At 41.9% G+C, this 27,456-nt stretch overlaps 1 protein-coding gene across 13 annotated transcripts in view; it reads right to left on the bottom strand.

The window, feature by feature from the left end:
• The window catches only part of SPTLC3 (serine palmitoyltransferase long chain base subunit 3), a 128,352-nt gene extending 107,593 nt beyond the window's left edge, over nt 1-20,759 (bottom strand). For 5 of the 13 annotated variants that reach the window (XM_036321259.1, XM_036321262.1, XM_036321264.1 and 2 more), the window contains exons 1-2: nt 20,338-20,462; nt 19,224-20,052 (exon numbers count right to left, since the gene is read on the bottom strand). In XM_036321259.1, the coding sequence (XP_036177152.1) occupies nt 19,224-19,373 (150 nt within the window). In that variant the 5' untranslated portion in view covers nt 19,374-20,052; nt 20,338-20,462. Of the gene's footprint in view, nt 1-19,204; nt 20,053-20,337 lie in introns of those variants that run through there. The other 8 variants (XR_004969815.1, XM_036321261.1, XM_036321253.1 and 5 more) reach the window with 8 other exon arrangements.
• Between the last annotated feature and the right edge of the window lie 6,697 nt (nt 20,760-27,456).

The following is a 27,456-nucleotide window of genomic DNA, read 5'->3' as shown; positions in this document are numbered from 1 at the left end:
GCTAGCCTCCTGAAAAAAAAGTGGACTTTGAGGCCAGTCTTGATGGAGAGGAAGAGCATAAAGGTGGAGAGTGCTTGCAGAGGAGAGAGACTGCCTGGGTTCAAATCCAGGCACTTTCATTTTCTGACTCTACGACCTTGCCCTTAAATGACTCAAAGTAAAATGGAGCTAATAAGGATTGTTTTGAAAACTAATTCAGATAATATATGCAAAGTACCTGCCATACAATGAGCAACCATTAATTGTTTTGATTTTCATTAAATCTGAATAGAGGTGATAGATGAAACTGTTAAAATGGATGATGTTACTTTTAGAAAAATATTTGGAAAAGAAGAGAAAGAGTATGTATAGAGCCTTGGCCAATGCCTACACATAGGAAGAAATGGGAGAATGGGGGTCCAGTAGGAAAGAGCAAGTGTGAGAGATGAGGAAGAAATGGGAGGTTAAAGAGGACAGAGTGGTGGGGGTTGAGATACTGACCTTGAGAAAGGTCATCATATATGGGGACTCAGACAAGAAAACCTGAGCAAGTGATGCTGAACCCCTTCTTTACAGCATACACAAAAATTAACTCAAAACAGATCCTAGACCTCTGTGTGAAAGCTAAAACTGTAAAACTCTCCGAAAAAAGTTTAGGAGTAAATGTTTCCAACCTTAAGTTAGGCAAAACCTTCTCAGATATGATACCAAAAGTGCAAATGACAAAACAGATAAGTTGTACTTCATCCAATTTAGAAGTTTTTGTGCTTCAAAGGATACTATTAAGAAAGTGAAAAAACAACTGACAGTATTAGAGAAAATATTTGCAAATCATCTATCTGATAAGGGTTTAGTATCGAGTATATGAAAAGAACACAGTTCAATAATAAAAATCAATCCAATTAAAATATAGGCAAAGAATCCAAATATGTATCAATGGCCAAGATATACACATGAACTCTCTCTCTCTCTCTCTCTCTCTCTCTCTCTCTCTCTCTCTCTCTCTCACACACACACACACACTAGTATTCCTAATGGTAGCTAAAATTTAAAGCAGCTCTTTCCCCAGTAGAATTCTCCACTTTTACTCTAAAATGTTTGAGTGTCTTATTGGTTTAAAAGTTACCATTTATTTACCTTCTAAAATACTTTGGAATGTCATTAGATAATGGTTGAAGCCATACAAATAGTGCAACACCAAAGCTCATGGAAGTGAAGTGGTATAAGAATGATGAGAGTACACAGTTATATCTTATTTGAAAGGGTATTTACTAGTAATGTCTTTAAGTTGTCTGGGCATTTAAAAAAAATGAGTGTTTTAACCCCATCCTTATGTCATCATGCTCTATGAAACTCAGATATTTCACTGCTGATGTAATTAGTCATTCACCTATAGGCAGACACTAGATTATGATGTTCCACCTGATACACTCCAGGTGGAAACCTCCTACCTAGGAGATTCCAGTAGGATAGCTGGAGTAGAAGAAACTGAGTGTCTCAGTCAACTCAAGTTGTTCAGACTGCTGAGATGACTAATACATGACAACTTAAATTAAAATTTATATTTTTAATATTGCCTTAAAACTCCAACATCACATCTACCTAAAAGATCTTTTTGGTGTTGTTATTCCTATTTCAACACTAAACCAAGCCTTGTTGAGTGTCTGTGTGAGTAAATGTTCTGCTGGGAGACAGGATGTTCTCATAGATAGACTAGGGCTGACAAATGGTATCAGAGATATGATCAGGGTACTGTGGGAACTGGGAGGAAGATGCATTTAGCACTAGCTGGAAGACATAGGGAGCTTTCATGAATGAGAAGACAGTTGACCAAAGGCGAGAAGTATAAGGGCGGTAGGAATGCATAGAAGGAAAGGTCTAGATAGACTCAAAGCATCCAAGGAGATGTTCATCAACCTTTCTCTTGGGCCACTGCAATCACTTCCTGGATGGTCTCTTTACTTCATCCTGACTCCCCAAATCTGAAGTTGCTAAATAGCTTTATCTCTAGCTCTGACATCCAAGCATCATTTATAACAGCTTTCCCAGTGCTTCCTCGATATGGTCACCAACAAAAGGGTTTTGGGAAGGCTACCTAGCTCTGCACCTCTTGGGTGTTCTTCACAGTGTACATCAGTGGTTCCCAACCTTCCTAATGCCGTGACCCTTTAATACAGTTCCTCATGTTGTGGTGACCCCCAACCATAAAATTATTTTCATTGCTACTTCATAACTATAATTTTGCTAGTGTTATGAATCCTAATGTAAATATCTGATATGCAGGATGTATTTTCATTGTTACAAATTGAACATAATTAAAGCATAGTGATTAATCACAAAAAATATGTAATTATATATGTGTTTTCCGATGGTCTTAGGCAACCCCGTGAAAGGGTCGTTCGACCCCCCAAAGGGGTCGCAACCCACAGATTGAGAACCGCTGGTGTACATGATCTAGAATGTGAGAGCCAGGGGAGACATCTTTCTTGTTCATCACAGTATCTCCATGTCAACACGCAGTTTCCAATGGTAGGCTCTGAATAAATATTTGTGAATGACTCAGCTTATTGAATATTATTAAAATGCTGAAGTGAAATTCCACATAACTTTGGGAACCCAGCACATGTATCAGATATATTTATCACCTTTCATATAAACTTGGCTATACCATGACTAAACTCTATTTGGGAAGTGTTGGTCTTCATCATAAAAGTACTTATATTATTTGCCTGCTTAATATTCACTATTTGAGACCCAGCACTGGCTTTACGTGATTAAAAATCTAGGCTAGATGTTCTCACTGCACAACACTGTCATTACACTTACCAGATTGTATTACAATGATATTTTAAAAAGACAAGTCATTTGATAAAAGGACAGAAAATAAAAGATCACTTGCAGGAATAATAGCTTTCATTATCTCTCACACAGGCCTTTCAAATATTTCAAATATTTAAACCCTGTTGTCCAGTGTGACAAAGACTGGCTGTTCTTCAAACGCATTTCCCTTTCCTCTTTCTCTCAGCTGGACTACATTTCCCATAAACCTAGCAGACAGATGTGGTCAAGTTACTGAGTTCTACCAATGTGAAAGGGGTAGAAGAGAAATGTGCCATGTCCATGCCTGGCCCATAAAAGCCTCTCTCATGATCCATCACTTTCTCTCTTTCCCCTGTTGCCATCTGAATGCTGATGGCCAAGGTGGTCTTAGAAGCCACATATGAAGGATTGCAAAGCTTTTGTTAGTCTAGTTCCCTGAATAACTGTGTAGAGCACCTCCCCTCAACTTCCTATCACTGCCAATTAGACTTAATATGAGTGAGAAATAAACTTCCATTTGGTGCCTTTTTTATTATGACATCTAGTATTACTTTAATGAATACATACTATAGGAATTTTGTTAAAATACTTTTATTTCTAACCCTCACTTAGATGCATTTGAAAGAAATCTGGGAACCATGTTACCTTCCCAAGGCAATGTATCAGGACATGTCTGGGCTGACCAAAATTCAAACTTATATCTGGGGAAACTTATTCCAGAAAATTAACGGAATTTAAGGTGAAATTATTGAATTATTGAGCATCTTTGCATGTTAGGCAGTACCAATGGGGGAAAATCATATTACAAGATTTACCACCTAAGTCAGAGAGAAAGAAAGAAAGGGAGGAGAGAGAGAGAGAGAGAGAGAGAGAGAGAGAGAGAGAGAGAGAGAGAGAGAGAGAGAGAGAGATAACTGTGAGGGGACTTGTTCTTTTTTTAAAATATATTTTTATTGATTTTTTCCAGAGAGGAAGGGAGAGGGATAGAGAGTTAGAAACATCGATGAGAGAGAAACATCAATGAGCTTCCTCCTGCACACTCCCTACTGGGTATGTGCTCGCAACTAAGGTACATGCCCTTGACCAGAATTGAACCTGGGACCCTTGAGTCTGCATGCTCTATCCACTGAGCCAAACCAGTTAGGGCGGGACTTGTTCTTTATATATTAGCTACTCCAATGCTTTCTTTCTATCAGTAAATCAGTAAACAAGTTCAGTTCCTGAGAGGTTAAGTTGGTTTCCAACTGTCTTGGCTTTTCTCTTCACCACCTGACAAATTAATAAGCCAGAAAGAACAGCCCATGAAGAGAGCCACAGGCTTCCACAGGACACACCCACCCTGAGAAGTGAAGGATTCACAGAAAGGGCAAATTTACTTGAAGGGGTCTAAACAGAGTCCCCAGCAGAGTGCCAATGACTATCTGCTTTAGAAATGAATGAATGAACAAACGAATGAGAGAGAGAGAGAAACCCAAGACTGGGAAAGGTTGGGAGAGGAAGTGAGGGCCTTCTCAGACAGGAGGACCAACATAGGCATTTGCTAGCGAGATAAAACAAGAGGAACGGAACCTTACATGGACCTCATCTGTTACCTAGTTGGAGATGAGATGTACAAAGCCCACTGTAATGAAATAGGCCCTCTAAGGGTAAGCCAGACTTTCTGTTTCAGATAGCAGTGAAAGAACAGTGCGCCTTCTTTGGGATGCCCCCTTATGAGAACTGCTGGAGAAATGCAGAATAGAAAGATGTGTAAGATCCTAGGATCCTACCTGCGGTTGACAGTGAGGGTGGAGGCTCTAATGTCAATTAGACAGAATTTAACTCTGGAACAAAGTGGCTGTCTCACCACCTTGCAACCATTGCATTATTCTGATCTTATTTGCAATCAGCTGACTCACTTGAGGATCACAGAGCTTTTATTAAGTTATCCTGGTAAATGAGAGAAAACAATGCATCAGGGTTTAATATAACTGAGAATAACTACCACCTACTATCTCCCTGATCAGTTATAATGAGGCATGTGAAAACAGTGCTTATCTCTGAGGTGCTCAAAGCTTTTGTGGCCATGATCTTATTTATTTAGGTAATATTCCTAAGAAGTAGGTGATGAATAGCTGTAATAGAATTAGAAGTACCTTCACTTCATAAAAGAGACACAGGGCATTAAGCAACTTCCCCAAGGTTATTAAGCGGGAAAAGGCAGGGCTAAGTTGAATTTCCCAACTCCACAGCACCAGAGCTAAAGCAGGAAAGCTTGAAGTTAGATCTTTGAAACATGACAGATTGGAACAGATTTCATAAATCAAATAGCCAGGGGCTGAATCTTTCTCCTTTCCAAGTGGGTACTGGTGGCGTTGTGCCCAGATTTCAAAGTTCCCAAGACCTCCAGGGAGCCAGTCAGTCTGATGCAAAAGCAAAGAGTCATTTATTTCAAACCTAGGTTTGGCTCCCCTGCCACACTCACCAATGCAACGGTAAGCTCCAGTGGCCGAGAGAGAGCGAGACCTGATGGGACAGGGGTTTTTAAAGGGGGGTGGAGTGAGGGCAGGAGAGGGGACTGTGGGCCCCGCTGATTGGCCAGGCGCAAGTCGGTCATAGTGATGGCGTGCACTTCCCTTGATTATTATTGGTTAGTCCAGAGAAATCCTGGGTGTGGCTAGTAGCGGCTTCTTCCCGTGAGGAAGCACATGGTACCGTCCCAAAATGGAGGACCCAAGGCAAGATGGAGGGCGCACATGGCTCTGTCCCAAGATGGAGGACCCAAGGCAAGATGGAGGGCGCAGTCCTTGCCCGGCTCCTGCTGCTGCCGCTCGAACTCACCACAAGGCAGGATGGCCCTCCCGCACAGCCCCCGCAGCTGGCCTGTGGGCAGACTGGGACTCCAGCGCGTCTGGGCGGCACAGGCCCAGCAAATGGGGTGCGGCCGGTGGAGCGGCCCAGCTCTGGAGGAGCGGCATCCGCTCAGAGCAGGCCCGGCCATGGGGCCGGTGCACTGCAGCATGGCGGCCTCCCCGAGCTAGGGCACGCGCCCCACTCCGCTGCCGCCGCTGCTGCACTGGGCCCGGTCCGGGGGGCAGCGGGCGGGTGGCAGCCCACGCCGGGCTCCCGCCGTGGGCTGGGGAGCCAATGCCCCCCCCATGGGGCCCAGCGGCTGGCCCACGCAGGCCCGGCCCCCCGACCAGGCCCCAAGGGCTGCATGGACCCCCGGCCCCAGCGCGGGGCAAGCGGGGAGCCGACCACGGGGGAAGGGAGGGAAGAGCCAGGCGGTGAGGCCTTCCGCTCCCATGACCTCCCCCGCAGTCGGTCGCCGCCCGGCCCCACCCCTCGGCCCGCCGCCGGCCACCACGCAGCCGGTCCAGACACTCGGACCCGCTCTGGGGAGGCCGGCGGCCGCGGAGGGATCCCAGAGCCCAGCGGCCAGACTCCTCCTCCCGCACCGCCCGGAGAGGCGGGCAGCGCGCCTTTCAGTGGCAGCAAACACTTCGTGGGAAGGCTGACTACCATGTGCATGGACCTGTGCTGGGCCCTGGAAGGAGCATTTGGGTAGTCTCTCTTATAGCTCCCATCCTCATAGAGTTCACAAGATAATGGGGAGATCAAATGTGTATACAAAAATACAACATTTTGGACTGGACAGCAAGAAGTATCCTGTGGCAATATCTAATCAAGTGGACTGCAGTGGTAAAAAAAATAAACAAGAAGTTTGGTAAGTCATTCCATATGTATACACTTGTTCTTTTATTCAACAAACACATCTTGAGCACTTACTCCATGCCAGTAGCTGTGCTAGGTCCAGGTGACACAGTGGTGACTAAGAGGGACACAGCTCCTGTCCTCATGACAATCATGGGCTATATGCATGCTATTCAATACACTAATCCCCAGCCACACAAGGCCTTTATATTTAAACTTAAATAATTGAAATTAAATGAATGTAGAGATTTATATCCTCAATTGCACTAGCTAGATTTTAACTGTTTAATAACCATAGAGGGCTGATGGCTACATTACTGAGACAGATATATAGCATTTTTAACACCATAGGAGGTTCTGTTGACTTAGGTCAGCAAATTGTGGTGCACAGGCCAGATCTTGCTCACCACCCACTTTTGTAAATGAAGTTTTATTGGAACACAGATGCATCCTTTTGTTTATATATTGTCTATGGCTGCTTTTACACTATAATTTCAGAGTTGAATAATTGTGACAGAGGTTGCATAGTCTACAGAGCTAAAAATATTTGCTATCTGGTCCTTTACAGAAAAAGTTTGCCAACCCCTGGTCTAGATGGAAATACAGGTTCAAGCAAACACAAAAAAGAAAGTGATGCGTACGTAAAGGTGCTGTGAAGTGGGTAGGACAGAGATCTGACCTAATTCAGGAAGAGACAAAAGGCCTCCCTAAAGAAGATGGTACAGTTGCTAAAATGATATTGGAATAATCTTAGGAGTTTACCAGGTACATTGTTCCCAGCAGCAGAAATAGCCTGAGGACCTGCAGGAAAGGGATGAGATATGTGTGTGTTAGGGATAGTGAGGGGACAGGCATGGCTGAATGTCAGTTCCAGGAAGGGACTCCCTTCATGTTGGCCATTGCTAGTACTCCAGTACCTAGAATAGCATCTAATATGAAGTAGGTATCGACTACCACTAGTACATTCTGATGACTGATTGAATAGGCTAACTTAGGAGGTTATACAAAGTTTATAAGCCAAGTTTTGGATTGTAGCCCTGATCCTAATAAGGGAAGCCACTGATGAGTTTTAAGCCAATGGTGGTTTAAAATTCTGATCAGATATGTGTTTTCAAAGGGCCTTTGCAAGGTTGTGTGGAGACTGTGTCTTCCAGGAGCACCCTCATTCAATGTTTCACAGTGATTCGTGGTTGTGTAGTTGGTGATTTTAAAGTCTCTACCATATCCATTGTAGAAGATTTGATGAAGCGACTGTGTTCAGCTGATTTTGAAATTTTGAACCTACAACCAAAACTCACAAAGAAAGAGCCTCCTGAACTGCAAGAGAATGAACCAACATCAGAGGCATGTTTTGACAATACAGCTAATGACTCATAGGTGAGTTATAACAAGGGTGGGGTTCCTGGAAACCCACAAAATGTGGTTCTGAGAATCACTTGGCTGAACTCAGTGGATTAAACTTGGATTGCAAACAATCATTTTTCTCATAAAGTCAAATTGAAAAAATTTCTTTTTGCCCCTCAATGATCCTGAACCCCACCCAAAACTTCCTACTCCCTGAAGCTAAACCAAACAGTGCCTGCCATTCAATAACACAAAAAAGCAGAAAATCTTTCTACTCAGAAAGAGAGAAACTGGCTAAGGATTCAGTTGTTGTTCCTTCTTTTTGTTTATTAGGATTTTGCACATACCTATTCTTTTTTTTAAATCTATTTGTGTTGACTTCAGAGAAGAAGGAAGAGGGAGAGAGAGATAGAAACATCAATGATGAGGAAGAATCATAGATTGGCTGCCTCCTGCACGCTGCACACTGGGGATTGAGCCCACAACCTGGGCATATGCCCTAACCAGGAATGAACCATGACCTCCTGGTTCATAGGTCAACGCTCAACCACTGAGCAACACTGCACATAACTATTCTTGCTTCTCTCCCGACTCCTTCCTACCTGCCACCCTGTAAAAGCACACACCTTTATGTATGTTATGAGCAGCCTAAGAGCCTATAACCTGGTTTATCTTTTGCTTGCCTTTCAAAACAGAATGTGTCCATAAAGAAATAATGTTTACCTGAATGTATACAAATTTCTGAAATCTATTGTTTTCATGGAAGATAGAACATGCCATTTTATTTTCTATAAAAAGCTTTTGCTCCTTGGAAAACCAAGCATTCTGTCTCCAAACAACCTAGTCACATAACAATTTATTTCTTTTCTTCCAAGAAATCTGATAATAGTCATAGTTATAATTAGCAGATTAATTTTTCTTATCATGTGGCACATAATGAAGAAAAAAAAGTAACTTCTCCCAGAGCAAGACTAATCTTGACTAGTTTTTATCTATACTTCTGAATCAACCAGCTTAGAGGATTCAGACATTCTTTTAAGCCATCGTAGTTTCTGACCCGTGATTAATGGGGGTACAAGACTTGACTCATCTGATTGGTATAATGATTGATACTACATTTAACAACAACAACACAAAAAAAACACCCTGATGTTTGTGACCTATTCATTTCAGTCTTTGAATCATTTTCTCAGGTCAACATGTGCAGTGTTTCTATCTGTTTCTGTCTACAGGTACCTGATTCAGTAGTCTTGCTAAGAACTGACCAATGGGACACATGGTCCCTTATGGAAAAAGCCAGTCCCTTTTGCATAAACTAACAAACCAATTCATGAGGTACATGAGTTGTGTGTTTTTCCCAGATGTCCCAAGTTATTTGCAAGTGTTGACAAAACATGTTAGTGCCAAGGGCTCTTATATTTGTTTTTAGTTCTATAATGTGAAAGGGAGTGTTGTGTGAAGGTGCTAGAAACTGGCGGTGGACAGAGGTGTGTCTTGCCCTGGATTGGCCATTTTGAGAGCTTGAAAAAGTGGTGGCACCGATTTGAGTCTCACTGCCTATTGATTTCTCTGACATGTTGTCCTAAGATATACAAAAAAAGGAAGCACTGTATATATGACTCTTATTTTGGGAAACAAGAAAGAAGATGCCTTTAGTTCTTATATGAAACAAATGCAATTTTTTATATCAATTTTCAAATTGAGACTAAAGAATTTGAAGCAGCAAATACCATGCTGAGTCTTCAAATATGTGGTCCCTGGCTGTTTGCTTTAAAGGCTTGGAGGTTTCCAAAAAAATTCAACTTCTCAGAAAAGGCCTTGGTCTGGGTGACAAGAGACTAAGGGAGTATCCCAGTGGTGTGACTTTGAACTCAGTCACTTAGCTTTGCTGAGCACTTATTTCTCCATGTGTAAGAAGACAGGGGATAGAGTGGAATTGTATGGACTTCTAAACCAAATTCCCTTACTGCTAGCTGGACTACACTAAAGACCAAAAAGGAAAATAGCTCTTGATCCTTTGGAATTAAATGTGTACAACAGGAGAACTCTAGTGAGTGAGCCTTCCCTTGAGTCATTTCTTTACCGCACTCGATGTTAATTTGCATAGTATTCAGTTCTTTGTCTATAGATTAAACTCTCCAATGTTAATTGAACAATTTTATAGTATCTTTCTGCAGTCAAAACTATATTATGAAGTACTTTTTAATAGGAACAACCAAAAGATAATGTAGGTAAGAATTCATTGAATGGTATACTTCAGATTTGTGCATTTCATTATATGTAAATTTTACCTCAAAAGAAGAAAAAGAAATTTTAAACAAAAATTGAAGTCTAGTTAATGATATACATATGGAAAAGTTTCGGAGTAAAGTGTATTGATTCAACAACTTTTTTTGAAAAGCATAAATTCTATGAATTGATAAATGGAGAAAGGGATAGATAGATGGATAGACATGAGATAAAACAAATATAATAAAACATAGAATTTAGGTGGTAGGTATATGAGTACTCATTTAGAACTCTTTTAATTCTTCTGTCAGTTTGCAAATATTCACAATAAGATGTTTGAGGGGAGGTATTTATTTATTTATTCTTAGTCATAAAGATAAAGACTCTGGGGGCATTCTGCTGGACTAACTAAAAGTTAAATCTTAAACAAATTTAACTTTTGTATGATCAGTTGCCTCATGTAAAAAAATGGTGATAGTAACAGTATCAAACACATAAGGATGTTGTAAAAATCAAAAAGTTGGTATTCGTAAAGTTCTTAATATGTAGTATGATGAAAGTTTACTAAATAAAATTAAAAAACAACAACTCATAGCTCTGGCCTGTGGCCAGATGGTTAGAGCATAAACCAGTGAACTTAAGGGTTCACTTCCCAGTCAAGGACATGTACCTGAGTTGTGGGTTTTATCCCACCCTGAGTCAGGACACATGCAGGAGGCAACCAATCCATATGTCTTTCTCACATCGATGTTTCTTTCTCTCTCTCTCTCTCTCTCTCTCTCTCTCTCTCTCTCTCTCTCTTTCTCTCTCTCTCCCTTCTTCCTCTCTCTAAAAATCAATGGAAAAAATATCCTCAGGTGAGGATTAACAACAAAAAAATCAACTCACATATAGAGTCATTGTGGAAAAACAGATTGTACTGACTTTTCTTGGACATTCAACCCTGAGAATAGATTATTTTATTAAAACCAGATGACAAGCTTGTATACTCTGAGGTATTAGTCATGTTCTCTATAATCTAGGCATATTTTATCTCCTGCTAAGAGGCAACAGAATCATCAGGACTAATCAATAATATTTAATTTCTATTTTTATTTCCTTCAAAAAGGTTCATTTGCTTAAAGCATGTTCCCTCACCCCAGGCCTGGAGTATACATAATATCTGGATATCAATATAAATTGTGCACTATTTGTTGGATTATAAATTAGTGCAGCCACTATGTAAAACAGTGTTGAGGTTTCACAAAAATTAAAAATAGAACTACCATGTGACCCAGCAATTCCACTTCTGGGTATTTATCCAAAGAAAACAAAACACTAATTCAAAAATAAATATGCACTCCTATGTTCATTCCAGCATTATGGACAATATATGGCAACAAATTAGGTGTCTATTGATAGATGTATGGATGAAAAAGATGTGGTAATATATACAAGGAAATATTACTTGTTCATAAAGTAGAATTAAAATTGTCATTTGCAAAAACATGGATGGACCTAGAGGGCATTATGCTAAATGAAATAATTCAGAAAGAACAAAGCATGTAGCTGCCTGATCACACAAAATAATCTAGTGCTTTAATGATTTTTAAAAAGGGAGCAGTTAATGTTCTCCAACAAAGGTAAGAAAATCTGTGAATTAATTTATAAAAGGTTATACCTTTGAAGTCTAAAAAGAAGCTTGTGTATCATGAGTGGGGTCTTTTTAGTCTTTTTTAAAATTAAATTTATTGGTGTGACATTGGTCAGCATAATCATATAGAATTCAGGTGTGGGTTTCTATGTTACAAGATCTGTATACTGCACCATGTGCTCACCACCCAAAGTTAAATCTTCTCCTGTCACCATATATTAGGACCCCTTTCTGCCCCTACCCTTTTTAGTTTTTAAAGAACTGGGCTTGCGGATTGCAAATAGCAATTTGAATAGCAAACAAAACAAAACAAATGGAAGTTCTTATAAGCAATCCTAAATAATAAAGAGCTAATATGCTAATTAGACTGAACAGCAGAATGCCCATCTGAACAACATTCTGGACGAAGCCAGGGTTGCGAGGGCCGAGCCCCTTGCACAAATTTCATGCATCAGGCCTCTAGTCCTATATAATAAAAGGCTAATATGCAAATAGACCGAACGACAGAAAAACCGAACAACTGGTCGCTATGACATGTGCTGACCACCAGGGGGCGTATGCAGAGCATGGTGGGCGTTGGCCATGGCGGGATGGTGGAGCAGGTGAATGGGTTCACTAGACCAAGGTGCTGTCATTGGGGGAAACCTCTGATGATTACTGAAAATTCTTTGTTCCTGCACACCACGGTCCTGCCCAGTGCTTGCACCTGCTGCCAGCTCCGGAGCTGCCTCTTGCACCAGCTGCCAGTGCCTGGCACCAGTCCTGATCACTGGGCGCCCTCAGTGGGTGCGAGCAGCAGCTGTTGGCATTGATAGTCCTAAGGGCTTCTCCACATCCCCCTGCTCCTGAGGGGCGATCAGGGCAGCAGCCGCCACTCGCACCCACTGACGGTGCCGGCCCTGCTTGCACCCGCTACTGGTGCCGGCCGCAATCACTCCATGTCATTGTCAGCAGGTGCAAGTGGGGCCAGCACCATCAGCGCATGGGAGTGGCAGTGGGAGTGGGGATGCCAGCAGACGGGGGCCTGGGAGCCGCGGCAGGAGGGGCCAGGCAGGGGCACGGAGGATGGGCTGAGACCTGCCCCTGTGCCTAATGCAGCCTCATGGCCCACAGTTCCTTTCAAGGTGCACGAATTCATGCACTGGGCCCCTAGTAGATTAATAAAAACAGATGGTCTTTATTCATCCCACAAATAGTATTCAGCACTGACTATATACAGGCTCTGGTCTAGATGCTGCGGATTCAGTAGTGGATAAGATAGAAATCCCTGACAATGTGAGGCTCACATGCTAGACGGACAACAGATAGGAAATAAGTGTGTGTGTGTGTGTGTGTGTCTGTGTGTGTGTGTGTGTGTGGTGTTAAGTACTAAAGAAAATTAGCAGGAAAGAGAGGCAAGAAGAGAGGAGGTTTGCAATGTTAGATAAGTTCAAGATGACCTCTTACAAAGAAGATAACATTTGATTCAGGACTTGAAGGGAGAGAGGGCACAGGCACCTGGATATCCGGGAAGCACAAATGGGAGAGGAAGTGCTAATGTCCCAGATGGACTGATGCATGGTTGCTTGCATTTGTGTAGCTGAAATCCATTGAGCATTGGGAAAAAAAGCAAGGGTTATATCAGGGAGGACCAAGCCAGGGGGCCTTATGGCCATTGTGAGGATTTTATCAGTTGCTCTGAGTGAAATGGAAACCAGGGGAAGGATTGGGGCAGAAGAGTGACATCTTGGTTTCATTTCACAAGAACATTTTGGCTGTTGTGTAGAGACTAATCTTTCAGTCTTGCTGGTGGTGATGGACAGAGATAGAAAAATGATATGGTGTTTTTAAAATATGTTCATAAATTCTTTGAAACTCTTCCCACCGAGAAGTGGGTTGGTCTATTCCCCTTGAATCTGCTGGGATTGTTTTTGACAGCTTCAACCTATAAAGTAGGGTGAGAGTGAAGCTATCCTCCAAGGCCAGGTTATGAAAAGCCATGAGACTTCTTCATTTACTAGAAAGCTATCTTCAAGTCCTCCCTGCTAGAGAGGACTCATGTGGAAATTTAGTCCAGAGTCCCAGCTTGTCCCATTCTTCAGGCATCTCAGTCTGGATGGCAGGCATGGGAGTGAGGAAGCCACCTTGGAGGCAGATCTTCCTGACCCAGCTGTTCCAGGCTCAGGCCACTGAGCCATCCTAGCCGGGGCCCCAGATATCGTGGGAACAGGGAGGAGCAGTCCCCACTGTGTCTCTTTCTGAACTTCTGACCAGCAGAATCCATGAGCATATTAAAATGGTTGTTGTTCAATGCCACTGTCTGCTGGGATGGCTTGTGATGCAGCGATATATAACTGGGGCAGAGGAAGAAGAGATGAGGCTCCTGCAGCAATCCAGGTGAGAGAGCATGGTGGGTGAGAATAGAGTGGTTGCTGTGGGGAAGGTGAGTAATAGTCAGATTCTGTATACAATGTGAAGGTAGGGTCATGAATTTGCTGACTAAATGTAGAATGAAAGAGAAAAGTCATGAATGATACTCAGGTTTTTGGTTTGAGTCACTGAAAGGATAGAGTTGTTGTTTACTAAGATGGGGCAAACTATAAGGGAATAAGATTTGGGGACAGAGAGAGGGAATAGTTATCAGGAGCTCAATTTTGGACATATACAGTTGGAGATGTCACATATACATAGAGAGATGAGACAAGATCAGATGATCATGGTAGATGTGCAGTTAGAAAAGAAAAAAGGTACAAGGACTAAGCCTTGGGTCACTCTATTATTTAAAAGTCAAGGAGATGAGGAGGTACCAGAAATCAAAACTGCGAAGGAACAGCTAGTGATATAGAAGTGTCATATTCTGAAATTCAAGAGAAGAAAGTGCTTTAAGGAAAAGGGACTGATTACTTGTGTCAAATTCCACTGACAGGTCAAATAAAATGGGAACTGAGAAGCCATCATTGAATGAGAAGAGTCGAGGGTTTAAGACTATAATTTATTGAGCACCTATTATATGCCAGGCATTGCACTGTACACTATTAAAATAGTGGAGAAAGAGATGGTTTCAGATTAATCTTAATAGATAACAGTTATCATTTATTAAATATCTACTCTATACTTGATAGTTATTAGGAGCCTTACATATGCTATCTCATTTCATATTCACCATTGCCTTGTTAGATATGGATCAGAGACATAAGGTTATCTGTCCAATCTGACATAGCTACTAAGGGGCAGAGCTAGGTCTCAAACCTACTTCTAAATGAATTCAATGTGAGTGGTTCTTCCTAATATCATTCTTTCTTAAGTGGTTCCCTGGGAAATTCTGAGTGGTTCTGGGGTGTGAAAAGTCACCAGGAAAGAAATATCTTTCTGGGAGTTCATTTTTACTCAATGCTTTTAAGGGAGGACATAAAAATAATTTTATAAGAAAAAAATATAAATGTATTATAGAGTAGAATGCAAAATCCTAATATAAGTTTTAAAATAAATGAATAACACTTATTGCGCATATTGCTTGAGTTACTTTGGGCTTTGTGTGGTTTTCTCTTTTTGGTAAATTAATTTATGAATACCTTCCCATCTCCTCTGGAGAGGCTGACTTGCTGGTAGTTAGGTTGTGAGAGCAGATGTAGCCTAATTAATAAAGGCATTCCACAGCCGAGGCTCTTAACCAGGGGATCTGAGAAACTCAGGGAATATATGAACTCTCTATATGGGAAATTTTATAATTATGAACCCATTCATTTTTCTATAAAACGTACCTATCAGCTTCTCAAAGGATCCTTGACTTCAAATGGGTAAGGCCCACATGGCAGAGAAAGAACAGTCAAGTACAACTTGACAGAATAATTATGATTTACACACAGCCTTTTTCTTGGGCAACTTTGAAGGCCCAGTCACAACGTATCTAGCGAACAATAGTGGTGACCAAGCTTTATGATGCATTGTCTAACAAAACATTTCTCTGTCACGTCCTGTGAAGTCTGAGAGATGAAGTTTGACTAATAAAATATTGTCAGTTCTATGACATTTTGATGAACACTTGGGCACCTCATATTTAAAATCAGGGCTAGTCAGGGAAATCTAGTACATGAAGTCAGTTATAATCGTTCCTCAAACTTGCACCTTCCAGGGTTAATATAACAACTCAGGGAAAGGAACATAAATTTTTATATTATCTACTAGAGGCCCAGTACACAAAATTTGTGCACTCAGGGAATGAGATGGGGGGGATCCCTCAGCCCAACCTGTGCCCTCTCACAGTCCGGGAGCCCCAGAATCAATCACCCCAAAGAGGTAGGCCCCACCCATCCAACCAGGGCTCCGCGATGGATAGTCGGGGTAGCCTGGGCCTCCCTCTTTGGGACAATAAATAGCACCCTGCAGAGGGAGGACCTGCCTACTCCCTGCAGCCTGCCAGTTGGTGGCCTGGGCCTTCCTCCTTGGGGTGATCGTGGAGCCCCTCCCCTGCCCCCGATTGATCAATTGCCCCGCCAGCAGGTGACCTGGGCCTCTCTCTGCAGGGTGATCATGGGGCAATGGGTGGGCCCCCAACCAATCTCATCCCACCCGCCTTGGCTGGCCTGGTGCCTTTGGATGTTATGGCGTGGTCCTCTGGATGGTCATTCCGCTGTTCGGCCGTTAGGTCAATTTGCATATTATACTTTTATTATTATAGATTCTTCTTTTAAAGTATGAAGTAAATCTAAGTTAAGAGAAGTCAAATTCCCTGAACCATTCTTCTTAAACGTGTATGAGAAAATAGCATTGTACTTATGACCTCTTATTTTTCTCACCCTATTTCCCCATAGTTCAGAGATTTCAGATTTGTGGCTGGAAAGCACTATTTCCTTGAAATCTACACTATTTGAATTTTTAAAGGTTAGATGCCAATATTTAAAAATGAGGAGATTTTCTCTGCCTCCCACTTCATTTGGATTTCCAACTTCTTTTGAAAATCCTAAGATCTGTTTACACAGGACTTGTTCTGCTTCTTGGAGACAAAGAGCTTTGTTAGGTAAATACATTCTTATCACTTCCTACTGTTCCATACCAGACCCTGCCACCCTCAGTCTCTGCTGTAATCAAATGGTATTCAATGTGGCAAAATTAATGAGTGGAGCAGATTTCTGATGGTACTGTGATGGATGGATAAAATATAACTATTTTTAATACTTCTCTGAGTTATGCTTATAGTATTTTGTTTATTTTCCCCCCCAAATGTTTCACCTAAATTGTGAATTATCTGGCCAATATCTTGGTTTCTAATAGGGTGGCAACAGCTCCTTCTCACATTAATTTACAGGTTGGATATTTTAGAATTATAGTAAAACTATATTAGTTCAGACCAATTGGGACAAAGGTGACAACATTTAGTAGAAATATTAAATTCAGTGTTATTATTTTGAAATATTAATTTCAAAATAAAGGTAGTAAATTCCTTGCAAGTATTTAGGTTGACATCAATCCACCTCTAAAAGTGTTTCTAAGAAAGGTTTTTTAAAGAAACTTTAGTAAATAGATAAAATTAATTTATAACTGGTAAATATTAAATATAATTAACACATGTATTTTGATTAAGAAAACTTCTTCACCTTAACACACACTTTTATTCATAGGTAATACAATGAATTGCAGGTTGCCACAGGTTGAATAATTACACTTCAGATTTGGCATCATTCAGATGATTGCACTTTTGCATTAGTAATATTTGAGTTCACTGTATTTGGCTAAACCAGTCAGACATTCATCTTAAGGGATACAGTCCTTATCCCAAAACACAAAACAAATTGAAAACAAATAGACGGCCACAGCAAACTCTCTCCTCAAAATGTAAATGCCAGCACCAAAAATGGATATGATTCAGAGAAAGATAAATACCACATGATCTCACTCATTTGTGGAATATAATGAACAACATAAACCGATGAATAAACATAGATTCAGAGACAGAGAAACATCGAACTGACTGTCAAATCTCAGAGGGAAGGTGGGGGGTTGGGAGGGTTAGAAATCAACCAAAGGACTTGTATGCATGCATATAGCATTACCAATGGACACAGTCACTAGCGGGGTGAGGCCATGTACTGGGGGGTGGGAGTAGCTGGAGAGAGGTCAATGGAGAAAAAAAAAATATTGTAATAGCTATGTATGGGCCAGGGGGTTTCCTTGAAATATTGAGGAGACTACTTGGTTAAAGTATGTAATTGTTTAACCACTATGTTGTGCACCTGAAACTTATACAGAATAATATTGAATATGAACTATAATGGGGAAAAAAGATGGAAAATTGTATGTTATGGTTTTCATCATAACAAAAAAACAATTAAAAAAACAGAAAATGAACACAAATTGGAAAGGAAAATAAATAAATAAAATAGATATGATGAGATTGCAGAATAAATTTTCTAGATATTTAAAAACAAGAATATCCATATGTTCATTTATTTATTGCTGCTTAACAAACCACTACCACACTTAAAACAGCAATCATTTATTTGCTCAGGAATCTGTAATATGAGCAGAACTCAGCAGGGACAACTTATTTATATATTCCATGAGGTATCAATTGGAGCTAATAGATCCCAGGCTAGAGGATCTCACTTTTACTAACATCTTGTATTTAGAGAAGCAGCTTGCACTAAGAAATACAAACTTGGGTTTTAGAGTTGGGAAAACCAGGTTCCCAAACTGCTTTTGATGCTTCTGCTGATGACTTTGGTTAACTTACTAAAGCTTTGTTTCCTCACCTCTACAATGGGTCTGATAGTAATTATATCCACCTTGTAGGAATGTGTGAGATGATGAATGTAAAGTAGTTAGAATGTCTGGCACTTAGAAAGAATGCGGTACATGTTAGAGATTATACAATACATAATTATTATTTTCTTGGTTACTTCCCAAGGTTTTTCACTACAGGCCAATGTGTTAGGAGTTAGAGCATGATATTCTTGAATAGTTGTGGCCACAATGAAAGCATAATACCTTTCCTTTTCTCAAGTGTCATTGGTATCTTAGTCAATCTCATTTTTTTAAAATAAGGGTTTTTTAGGCTGTTAGTGGGAAGTGCACATTACCATAGAGTCTTGGTACCAAAAGAAGTTGGAAGGAAGAGGTCGGGGGGGGGGGGGACATATATAATACTTTAAACAATAGAGAATTTAAATTAAAAAAAAGAAGTTGGGCTAAGGTGGATGGTCTGGAGTTTATGCTCCAGTTTTCTTATAGATAGGTGATCTTGAGAAGTTATGTTCTCAGAGCCTCAATTTCCTCATCCATACAGACATGGCTAATAGTATTCAGCTAACAGTATTGCTATGAGAATAAAATGAGGCAAAAGGAACTGGCATGAAGCAGCTACCAACAATGCTATTTATTAGCACTAGTTCTCATCTGCGAGAGGCCAGACCTGAGATTTTCATTAGACACTTCTAAGGCTAGGGTAATGCCTTTTGTTAAGAGGGGGCCACAGCATATTCACATACAGCCATGCTCCAGAGTACTCCCCCCTCCCCATCGCCCCTTTACCTCTTCCAACTGGACTCACAGATTTAATGTACTGAGTGGCGAACTGGCTCCCAGCAAGCCCAACCTGTCCTGCGATCTTACGACAGTCTGACCTTTCCCCTGGGTGGATGCTGGTTCTCTGGGGATGGATGAGTGATGAACCTGACAGGTTCCCTGCCCAGCTTCTCATTTCCCAACACTGAAGCTACCTGTCTGGTTATGCCAATTTGCTTCTGAAGCAGGTGAGCTCATCCCTGCTCCTCAGAGCAGTGAGGCAGGGCATCATGTGGGAAGTGGGGGACTGCCTTTTTACAAATACCTCACAGAGCCCAGCTCCCTCTTTGAATAAGCTGACAATATTTCTCCAGTTCCTTCTCCCCCTCCTCTTCTGCCTCCTCTTCCTCCTTCTCAGTAGAGCCCCATCAAACATTATTTTACAGCAGGAGCCAAAAAATGTTTCAAACGGGAAAACAAAAGGCTGTTTGGTTCTGTGTCCAGCATGGAACAATAAGCCACACTCTCTGAAGTGTCTTCCAAAGGAATGCTGTGATGTCAAGTTTCAGAGAAAGACTCTGGCCCTAAATCAAACTGTAAGCTGTGACAATGTCCCACTAAATACCATAAATATTTCATCTTTCACCCAGAGAATAACTCGGCTAACTGTACTGAGTGGTGAAGTGGGAGCATTTCTGGTGTACAGAGGAAAATGCCATCCACAACATATAATCTCGGCGACTTTTAGTTTACTTCCACTTCCTCAATTTTTTTTTTTAAAAAAATGTTTTATGAAGCCTGGTGAATGTAGCCTGTCATGATTTCTTGATGGACTGAAATTTAGCTGAGAAGTTTGAGCCTTCACAAGTCTGCCCCTGAAATGAGTCAGAGAAAATAAAAGTCTAGTAGGTATGTTTGTATTTTCAGCCTTTAAAAAGCTCTTGGGACTATGTATGTCCTCTCTTGTCTAGAGAAGAAATTCTCTCCTTACCCCCCACCTAAGCTGTTCAGGAGCCAAGCATTTGAAATTAGCTGAAGGGCAGAATCAAAACACCTAACACTTCCTAAGAGGACTTTCGATTAGGACCGCCTCAGACAGCCTTACAAAGAAATAGTCACATGTCCTGGCCATTCCGAGCCAGGCAGGGATCCCCTCTTACCTGGACTTCCTTCACTATGCCATTCTTCGTGCAGTTTCCATTCTGTGAGCCGTCCCATTTCTTGTGACTATAAATTTTCCCATTGCAGACAGCGCCTCCTCCAGAATTGGCCATTTGTGGCAAACGATGGAAGCCAGCAGGTTTTACTCCGGGGGGGTTCTTGGCAAGCTTCAGGGTCGAAGTTGGCGAGAGGATGGCATACAGCACGGCGGGCTGAGCCTTTGGAGGAATCCTACCAATCAGGCTTTTCCAGAAGAAGAGCAATAGTATTTTGGGGGGCAGATCTTTGAAACTAAAAACATATGGGTTACCTTTCCACTCCTCAACTCAGAATGGGGCTTCCCCTGCCACAAACTAGCTCCTGAAACTACAGAGGCGATTGCCCATGTTGGCTCCTCTTGTGGACTGAGGAAATCAGGAGACTGCAAAACCCAGTGGCAAACTGCGAGGGGGCGGGCTGGGAGGAGGAAATCTTTTAAAGACACACACACACACACACACACACACACACACACACACAGCACACTCATGTGGAGTCTTCTACCTGCATACAATCACTTCTGAATGGAGGTCTAACCCCCCACCTTTCCCTCTTGCATCTAATTACATTTTTTAGCTTAGTTTTTTTTTTTTTTTTTAGTTGTAAATCAAGGTCAAAGTCAACATTTCTTTTTGCTGTAAAATAACATTCAGAAGTGATTGCCAGGAGCTAGAGGAAGAAAGAATAGGAAGTTACCAGTAACTGGGCACAGAGTTTGAGTTGGAGACAGCAAGAGTTTTGGCAATAGATGGTGGTAATGGTTGCACAGCAGTGTGAATGTACCTAATGCCACCAAACTGTACACTTTAAAATAGTTAAAATGGTAAATTTTATGTGATGCCTATTTTACTATAATACAAAAATGGCAAAAAAAAAAATTCAGAAACCACCTAATTTTAAAACCAATGATATAATGAAAGGTACTAACTCATCAAGAATTCCTGTAAGACAGAGGTCCAGGGGACAGAATGTTTGGTGTTTTTTGTTTTGTTTTGTTTGTTTGCTTTTTTTAAAAAATCATGGCTGCATTACCTGTACCATGTAACTTTAGAGAAGTCTTTTTTTTTTTTGTCTTTCTGCCTCACTTTCTCCACCTACAAAATGAGATAAAACATTTTTGTGGGCTAATGCCTGGTGGGGTGGTAGGAAAAGAAAACACTAGTTTGGCTTTGTTATGGACACGGGTGTTGTGAGACAGATGGAGTTGCAAACACTTCTGGTTTACTTATTAACTCTTAATCTCTCAATGCAGCGGTCGCCAGAGCTCTGTGCTCTTCTATCAAGTAGCATTGCAGTGATTTGGTGTGTTGGATGGTGTTAATCATTTAAAGCCTGGTGAGTCCTTCCAAGCCCACTTGCATTGTTCTCCTGAATCAAGGCTTCTTTTTCTCCTCCTCCTCCTCCTCTCCTCCTCCTCCTCCTCCTCCTCCTCCTCCTCCTCCTCCTCCTCCTCCTTCTGAGTATTTATTGATCTTTTTAGACAGAAAGAGAAATGGGGAGGGAGGGAGAGAGTGACACATAGATAGGCTGCCTCCTGCACGCCCCCTACTGGGCATCAACTCTGTAGCTTGGGCATGTGCCCTGGTGAGAAATCGAACCGGGAACTTTTCCATGTGCAGGTGCATGAGAGGACACCCACCCAAGCAAGCCACACTGGCCAGGGCCTGAATCAAGGTTATTTTTTGTTTTTTGTTGTTTTTTTTTTACCATCACACACTTAGCATAGAAACCAATATTGGGTCAATGAACTAAAACAGAGAAAACAAAAACAAAGCCTGATTTCCTGGTCCTCAGCTTTGCATAGGGTTCGCTTTCCCTCCAGAAAGAGGTGGCTGACGGAGGTGGTGATCATGCTTTTCCTAACCATGATTTGCATGTGAGGGGTGCCGTGTTTTCCATCCCCTGGAGAGCTGAAGGAATAAGAATTTGGGCCAAATCATGGAATGCAGTTAATACCAAGTGAATTCCCTTTGTGTCTCAAGCTCAAGATTTTTACTGCATCTCTCCTAACCATTGTCATCAGAGCAAAACTAGCTTTTTTTGATCTCTCTCATCCATGGCTATTACACTGAGAGTTGTGTGGCAAATGGCCACAACCTGTGCTGTTGGCTTCTTTTCGTCCAGATTTATGAAAAAGAGAGATGGAAGGGTAGGAGAGGGCGCTGATAATGTTGGCCTGGCTGTCTCAGCTTGCTTAGAAAGACAAGTTGAAGACACTGTTATTTTGACTGAGCTCTACTGACCTGTAGAATTTTTTTTAAAAAAAATACGGATTTTGAGATAAAACTAAATACTGAACTTTAGATATTTCTATTCCCTTCCTTTCCTTTTCTTCTTTCTTTTTCTCCTCCCTCTTCTGATATTCATTTTTATCCTACTTTCCCTCTTCCTGTTCTTTTCCTTCTTTACTTTATTTTTATAAAGGGATAAAAAACATACACAGAAAAAAATCTCAAAAAACACTTTTTTTTTTCTAATCCCAATTTGTCAAGGTTAGAGTGAGAAGGAAAATAGGGGGGCAACTTTGGGTTGTTACAGCCTAGTTTAGTATCTAGTTAAACAGTAATCTTACAAGCCCCATTCTAACTGACTTGGGAGGAGCTGCAAAGCCCACCCCCAGGATCCCACCACAAGAAGATATATCTATTCAAAACCTCCCCACATTGGCAGTGTGGGGAGCTGCTATAGGGTTAAGCCTCGGGCTGACCTGTTGGCAAAGTCACAAACAAGTCCCAGCTTAGAGGGCACAGTCCTCTTAGCATAATTAGGCTTGACTTTATAGTGCTCCCTAGATCTTACCTGGGAAGCTAATGGACTGAGGGAAGTGCAACAAGAACAAAAACAAGTGAAACTCACAAGAACAGTGTAAACAAGTGAAACTCACGAGAACTGTGTAACTATGGTAACCACTACCTTGTTTACCTCTGACTATAAAATAAAGGCCCAGCTTGCCTCAGGATCTTTTCTCTGTGGCCTCAGGCACAGGAAGATCCATGGAGACTAAAGAGAGCTAGAGAGTTCTGAACACTGTCTCTGTGTAAAACATTCTTCGCCAACTCTGTCCACACCTTTGGGAGCCCCTGGACCACTGGGGCTGGACCCCAGCATGGCAGTTCAGGCTTTGGATCAAAGTCCCCTGGACTAGCAGTGCTGCGTAATAAAGGTTTTACTTTCCTGATTCCTCTGGGTGCCAGCTGTCGTTCTCTTGGGCCATTTGCCACAACAAGATCATCACATATAGACCTTCAGGAAATGCAAACCACGTATTCTCACTGTTGAAACGATTCTATTTGCCACATTGGGATATGTGAATTGCTATGTGCACAAAATCATCTGAACATCCCAATCATTTGGCATCAGATACAGAAGATATGCATAATCAATGGTGGCTTATTATTTTATATCATCCCCAGTGAAAATAAGTGTAGAAGTCTGTTTCAGTGAGTGGTAGCTTTGCATGTAGGAATATTAATTGCTTATAGTCTGAATGTATGTATCCCCCTCAAAATTTATATGTTGAAATCCTAACTCCTGAGGAAATGCTATTAGGGGGTGGGTTGTTGCAAGGTAATTAGCTCATAAAGGTGGAGCCTCATGATGGGATTAGTGCTCTTGTAAACAGACTAGAGCCCAGTGCACAAAATTTGTGCACTCAGGGGGGTCCCTCAGCCTGGCCTGCACCCTCTCGCAGTCCAGGAGTCCTCAGGGGATGTCCGACTGCCGGCAGTGGAACATCCTTAGTGCTGCCCACCACCACTGCTGCACTTGCTAGCAGTGAACCTGGCATCTGGCACACTGACCACCAGGGAGCAGCTCCTGTGTTGAGCATCTGCCCCCTGGTGGTCAGTGCATGTCATAGCTACCAGTTGTTCTGCCATTCAGTCAATTTGCATATTAGCCTTTTATTATATAGGACTAGAGGCCCGGTGCACAAAAATTTGTGCATTGGGGGGGAGGGGGGTCCCTCAGCCCGGCCTGTGCCCTCTCACAGTCTGGGACCCCTTGGGGGATAACGACCTTCTGGCTTAGGCCTGCTCCCGGGTGGCAGAGGGCAGGCCCAATCCCTAGGTGCAGCCCCTGGTCCGGCTCAGAGCAGGGCTGATTCGGGGGTTGGGGCACCGCCCCCTGTCACACTCAAGGCAGGGTCTATGGGGAGGTTGCGGCACCACCCCCTGTCACGCACAGAGCAGGGCCCATCAGGGGGGTTGGGGCTCTGTACCCTGTCACACACAGAGCAGGGCCGATCAGGGAGTTGGGCCACCACAGCCTGTCACACACAGAGCTGCAGGGCAATCAGGGGGTTGGGGAGCTCCCCCCTATTGGGCACAGAGCAGGGCTGATCAGAGGGTTGGGGCACCTTCCCCTGTCATGAACAGAGCCGCAGGGTGATCAGGGGGTTTGGGCACTGCCCCCTGTCATGCTGATCCCGGTGCTGGGAGGCATATTACCCTTTTACTATATAGAGGCCTGGTACAAGGGTGGGGGCAGGCTGGTTTGCCCTGAAGGGTGTCCTGGATCAGGGTGGGGGTCCCCACTGGGGTGCCTGGCCAGTCCGGGTGAGGGGCTGAGGGCTGTTTTCAGGCTGGCGGGTGACTGAAGCTCCCAACTGCTCCTTTTTTTCTTTTTTTTTCTTTTTATTCTGGGCCAGTTTTAGCTCTGAGAGTCCAGCTCTTAGGCCTCCGCTGCTGAATGTGGTTTCTGGCCTTTGTTTACCTTCTGTATTTGAAACAATGTTGCGATCCTACTGGCTGAAGCCTGGCAACTAAAGCAGGTTTCTGGGGTTTTGTTTAGCTTCTATATTTGTAACATAGTTTCTTAGAGTTGCAGCTCAGAGGCCGGCAGCGGCAGGCAGGCGGGGAACGTTGGAGTCCTCCATCACTGAAGCAAGCAAGCCTCATGTTAGCTTCCAGCTGCCTGGCTGCCGGCCGCCATCTTGGCTGGAAGTTAATTTGCATATCTCCCTGATAAGCCAATGGGAAGGGTAGCAGTCATACGCTAATTACCATGTTTCTCTTTTATTAGATAGGATTATATAGGATGCCCAAGTAGCTCCCTTGTCCCTTCAGCCATGTGAGTTTCCAGCAAAAAGATGCCCCTCTAGGAAGGGGGTCCTCACCAGACATCAAATCTTCGGTGCCTTTGATACAGAACTTTTGGACTAGAACCCAGATTCTTTGTCTGCCGGAGTTGAAAAATGAATCCACGGACATAAGATGGTATAGCAAAAGTGGAGATTTATTGAAGAATAAGTACAGACTCCCATGTGGGGAAGGGGAAAGGGTCCCACTGAGTTCCTTTTCCCTATGGCTTATAAAGGCTGCAGATCTTGGTGCCTTGATATCCCCTCTGATTGGTCACTACTCCCTTGGACTGGTTATTATAGTAAGTCCTGGGCTCAAAGGTTGAACCTCACATGAGACATATGAGGTTCTCCTCCCTCCTTCCTTATTGTTTTCTTATTCCCTTTGGGCTTTCTTCTTCTCCTTCTGGATGAAGGGCTTCCTTCTCTTTATTTTGTAAATATAGACCTTTTACTGTTCCCAGCTCCCTCATTCTATGGAAATGTACCTGTTGCAGCTTTTCAGCTTTCCTTTTCTATGGAAATATACCTTCTGTTGCCCTGTAGCCCTGTGCTTTTTCCATGGTCCCCTTAATTTCTAAAATTTCCTAAAACCTGTGTTTTTCACCATCAAAAAATTCTGTTTCACCTCGATTTTGGACTTCTCAGTCTTCTGAACTATGAGGAATAAATTCTGTTGTTTATGAGCTATCCAGTTTATGGTACTTTGTTATATAATCAGAATAAGCTAAGACATTGATCAATAGTAAAACACAGACTAAATATTGAGTATGATTTTGTGTCTCTGAATAACTAAATGTATTTCAGATCAACCATTAAACTCAACAAATGTTTGAGTAACTATGATATACTAGGTTATTTGCTAAGCCCTTCATTATAGGCAGTCCTCACGATCACAAAACTAGAAGTTTACAGCACCTGCATCTCTCCTTCCCAAGATCTCTCATTATGGAAGGTAAAAATAAATCTGTCCTTTAGTGGATTAAGGACAAAGATCAAATTAGGTAATGATGGCCTTGTATTCCCTGAAAGTACTACATTTTTTATCCAGATGCCAGTTTCTAGGGGTAGGTAAGAAAGAGAAGCTCAGAGGCTTGGTACTGTGTTTTGAAAAAGCTTTGGGAACCACTGGGATATGGAAAGTTGACAGAAAAGGGAGGAAATAAGCAAAATCAATGGTCAAAATTATACAGTCTCTAGAAATCTATTGGGTGAATCATAATGGAAGGTAATGATAATGCAAAAACTAAAGTTCCAACAAGTTAAGTGACATCTCCAAAGGCACAAGAATGTATGATAGAAGTAGGCCCTGGATGCTAGTTCTTTTTCCCTAAGACCATAATAAAGAAGAAAGTCCCTTTTCCCTAAGACCGTAATAAAGAAGAAAAATAACCTGCTACAATTTGGAATATTTCATTGAATTGGTCAAATAACAAATAAAAACACATTATTTTGCCTTCCTGACTCATTCAAATCCTGTCATCTATTAAATAAGAAGCAAAGATCTAGCCACATCTCAATATCTGCTGGGATTTAATAGTCTGAGATTCCTCTACAGGGAAGTACTTAAATTTTCTAAAATATCAGTCTGGAAAATTCTCATAGAAGGGCAGATACCAACATTACAGATATCAGATGTCAAGGTTTTTTTCTTTCTTTTAGAACAAAAAACACATTGTCAATGACTACTACCCCAAGGTCAGCAACAGTGTGACATTTCTGCTTTTCTTTCAGGGAATCGTGTCCACTCCAGTCCTTTTAGTAGCAATTATCTTCAGAATGCTCCTGAACAAAAGGCAAAGAATAGCGTTTCATACTCCCTATAGATGTCCTAACTGGAACTCTTTGCTTAGGAAACTTAACATCATTTTTTTTTTTTAAAGTACAGGACTCAGACTCAAATATAGAACTGGGTATTTCTAAGAAGTAGTCACCCTACTATTCTCAAAGCCACTATATTTTGAGGCAGCTAACTAACTTTGTTAATTAAAAAACAACA

This window comes from Myotis myotis, unplaced genomic scaffold, assembly GCF_014108235.1.
Source record: "Myotis myotis isolate mMyoMyo1 unplaced genomic scaffold, mMyoMyo1.p scaffold_m19_p_9, whole genome shotgun sequence".
Classification (NCBI taxonomy): domain Eukaryota; kingdom Metazoa; phylum Chordata; class Mammalia; order Chiroptera; family Vespertilionidae; genus Myotis; species Myotis myotis.
The sequence above is the reverse complement of the archived record's forward strand: the minus strand, read 5'-3'. Positions and strand labels throughout refer to the sequence as shown.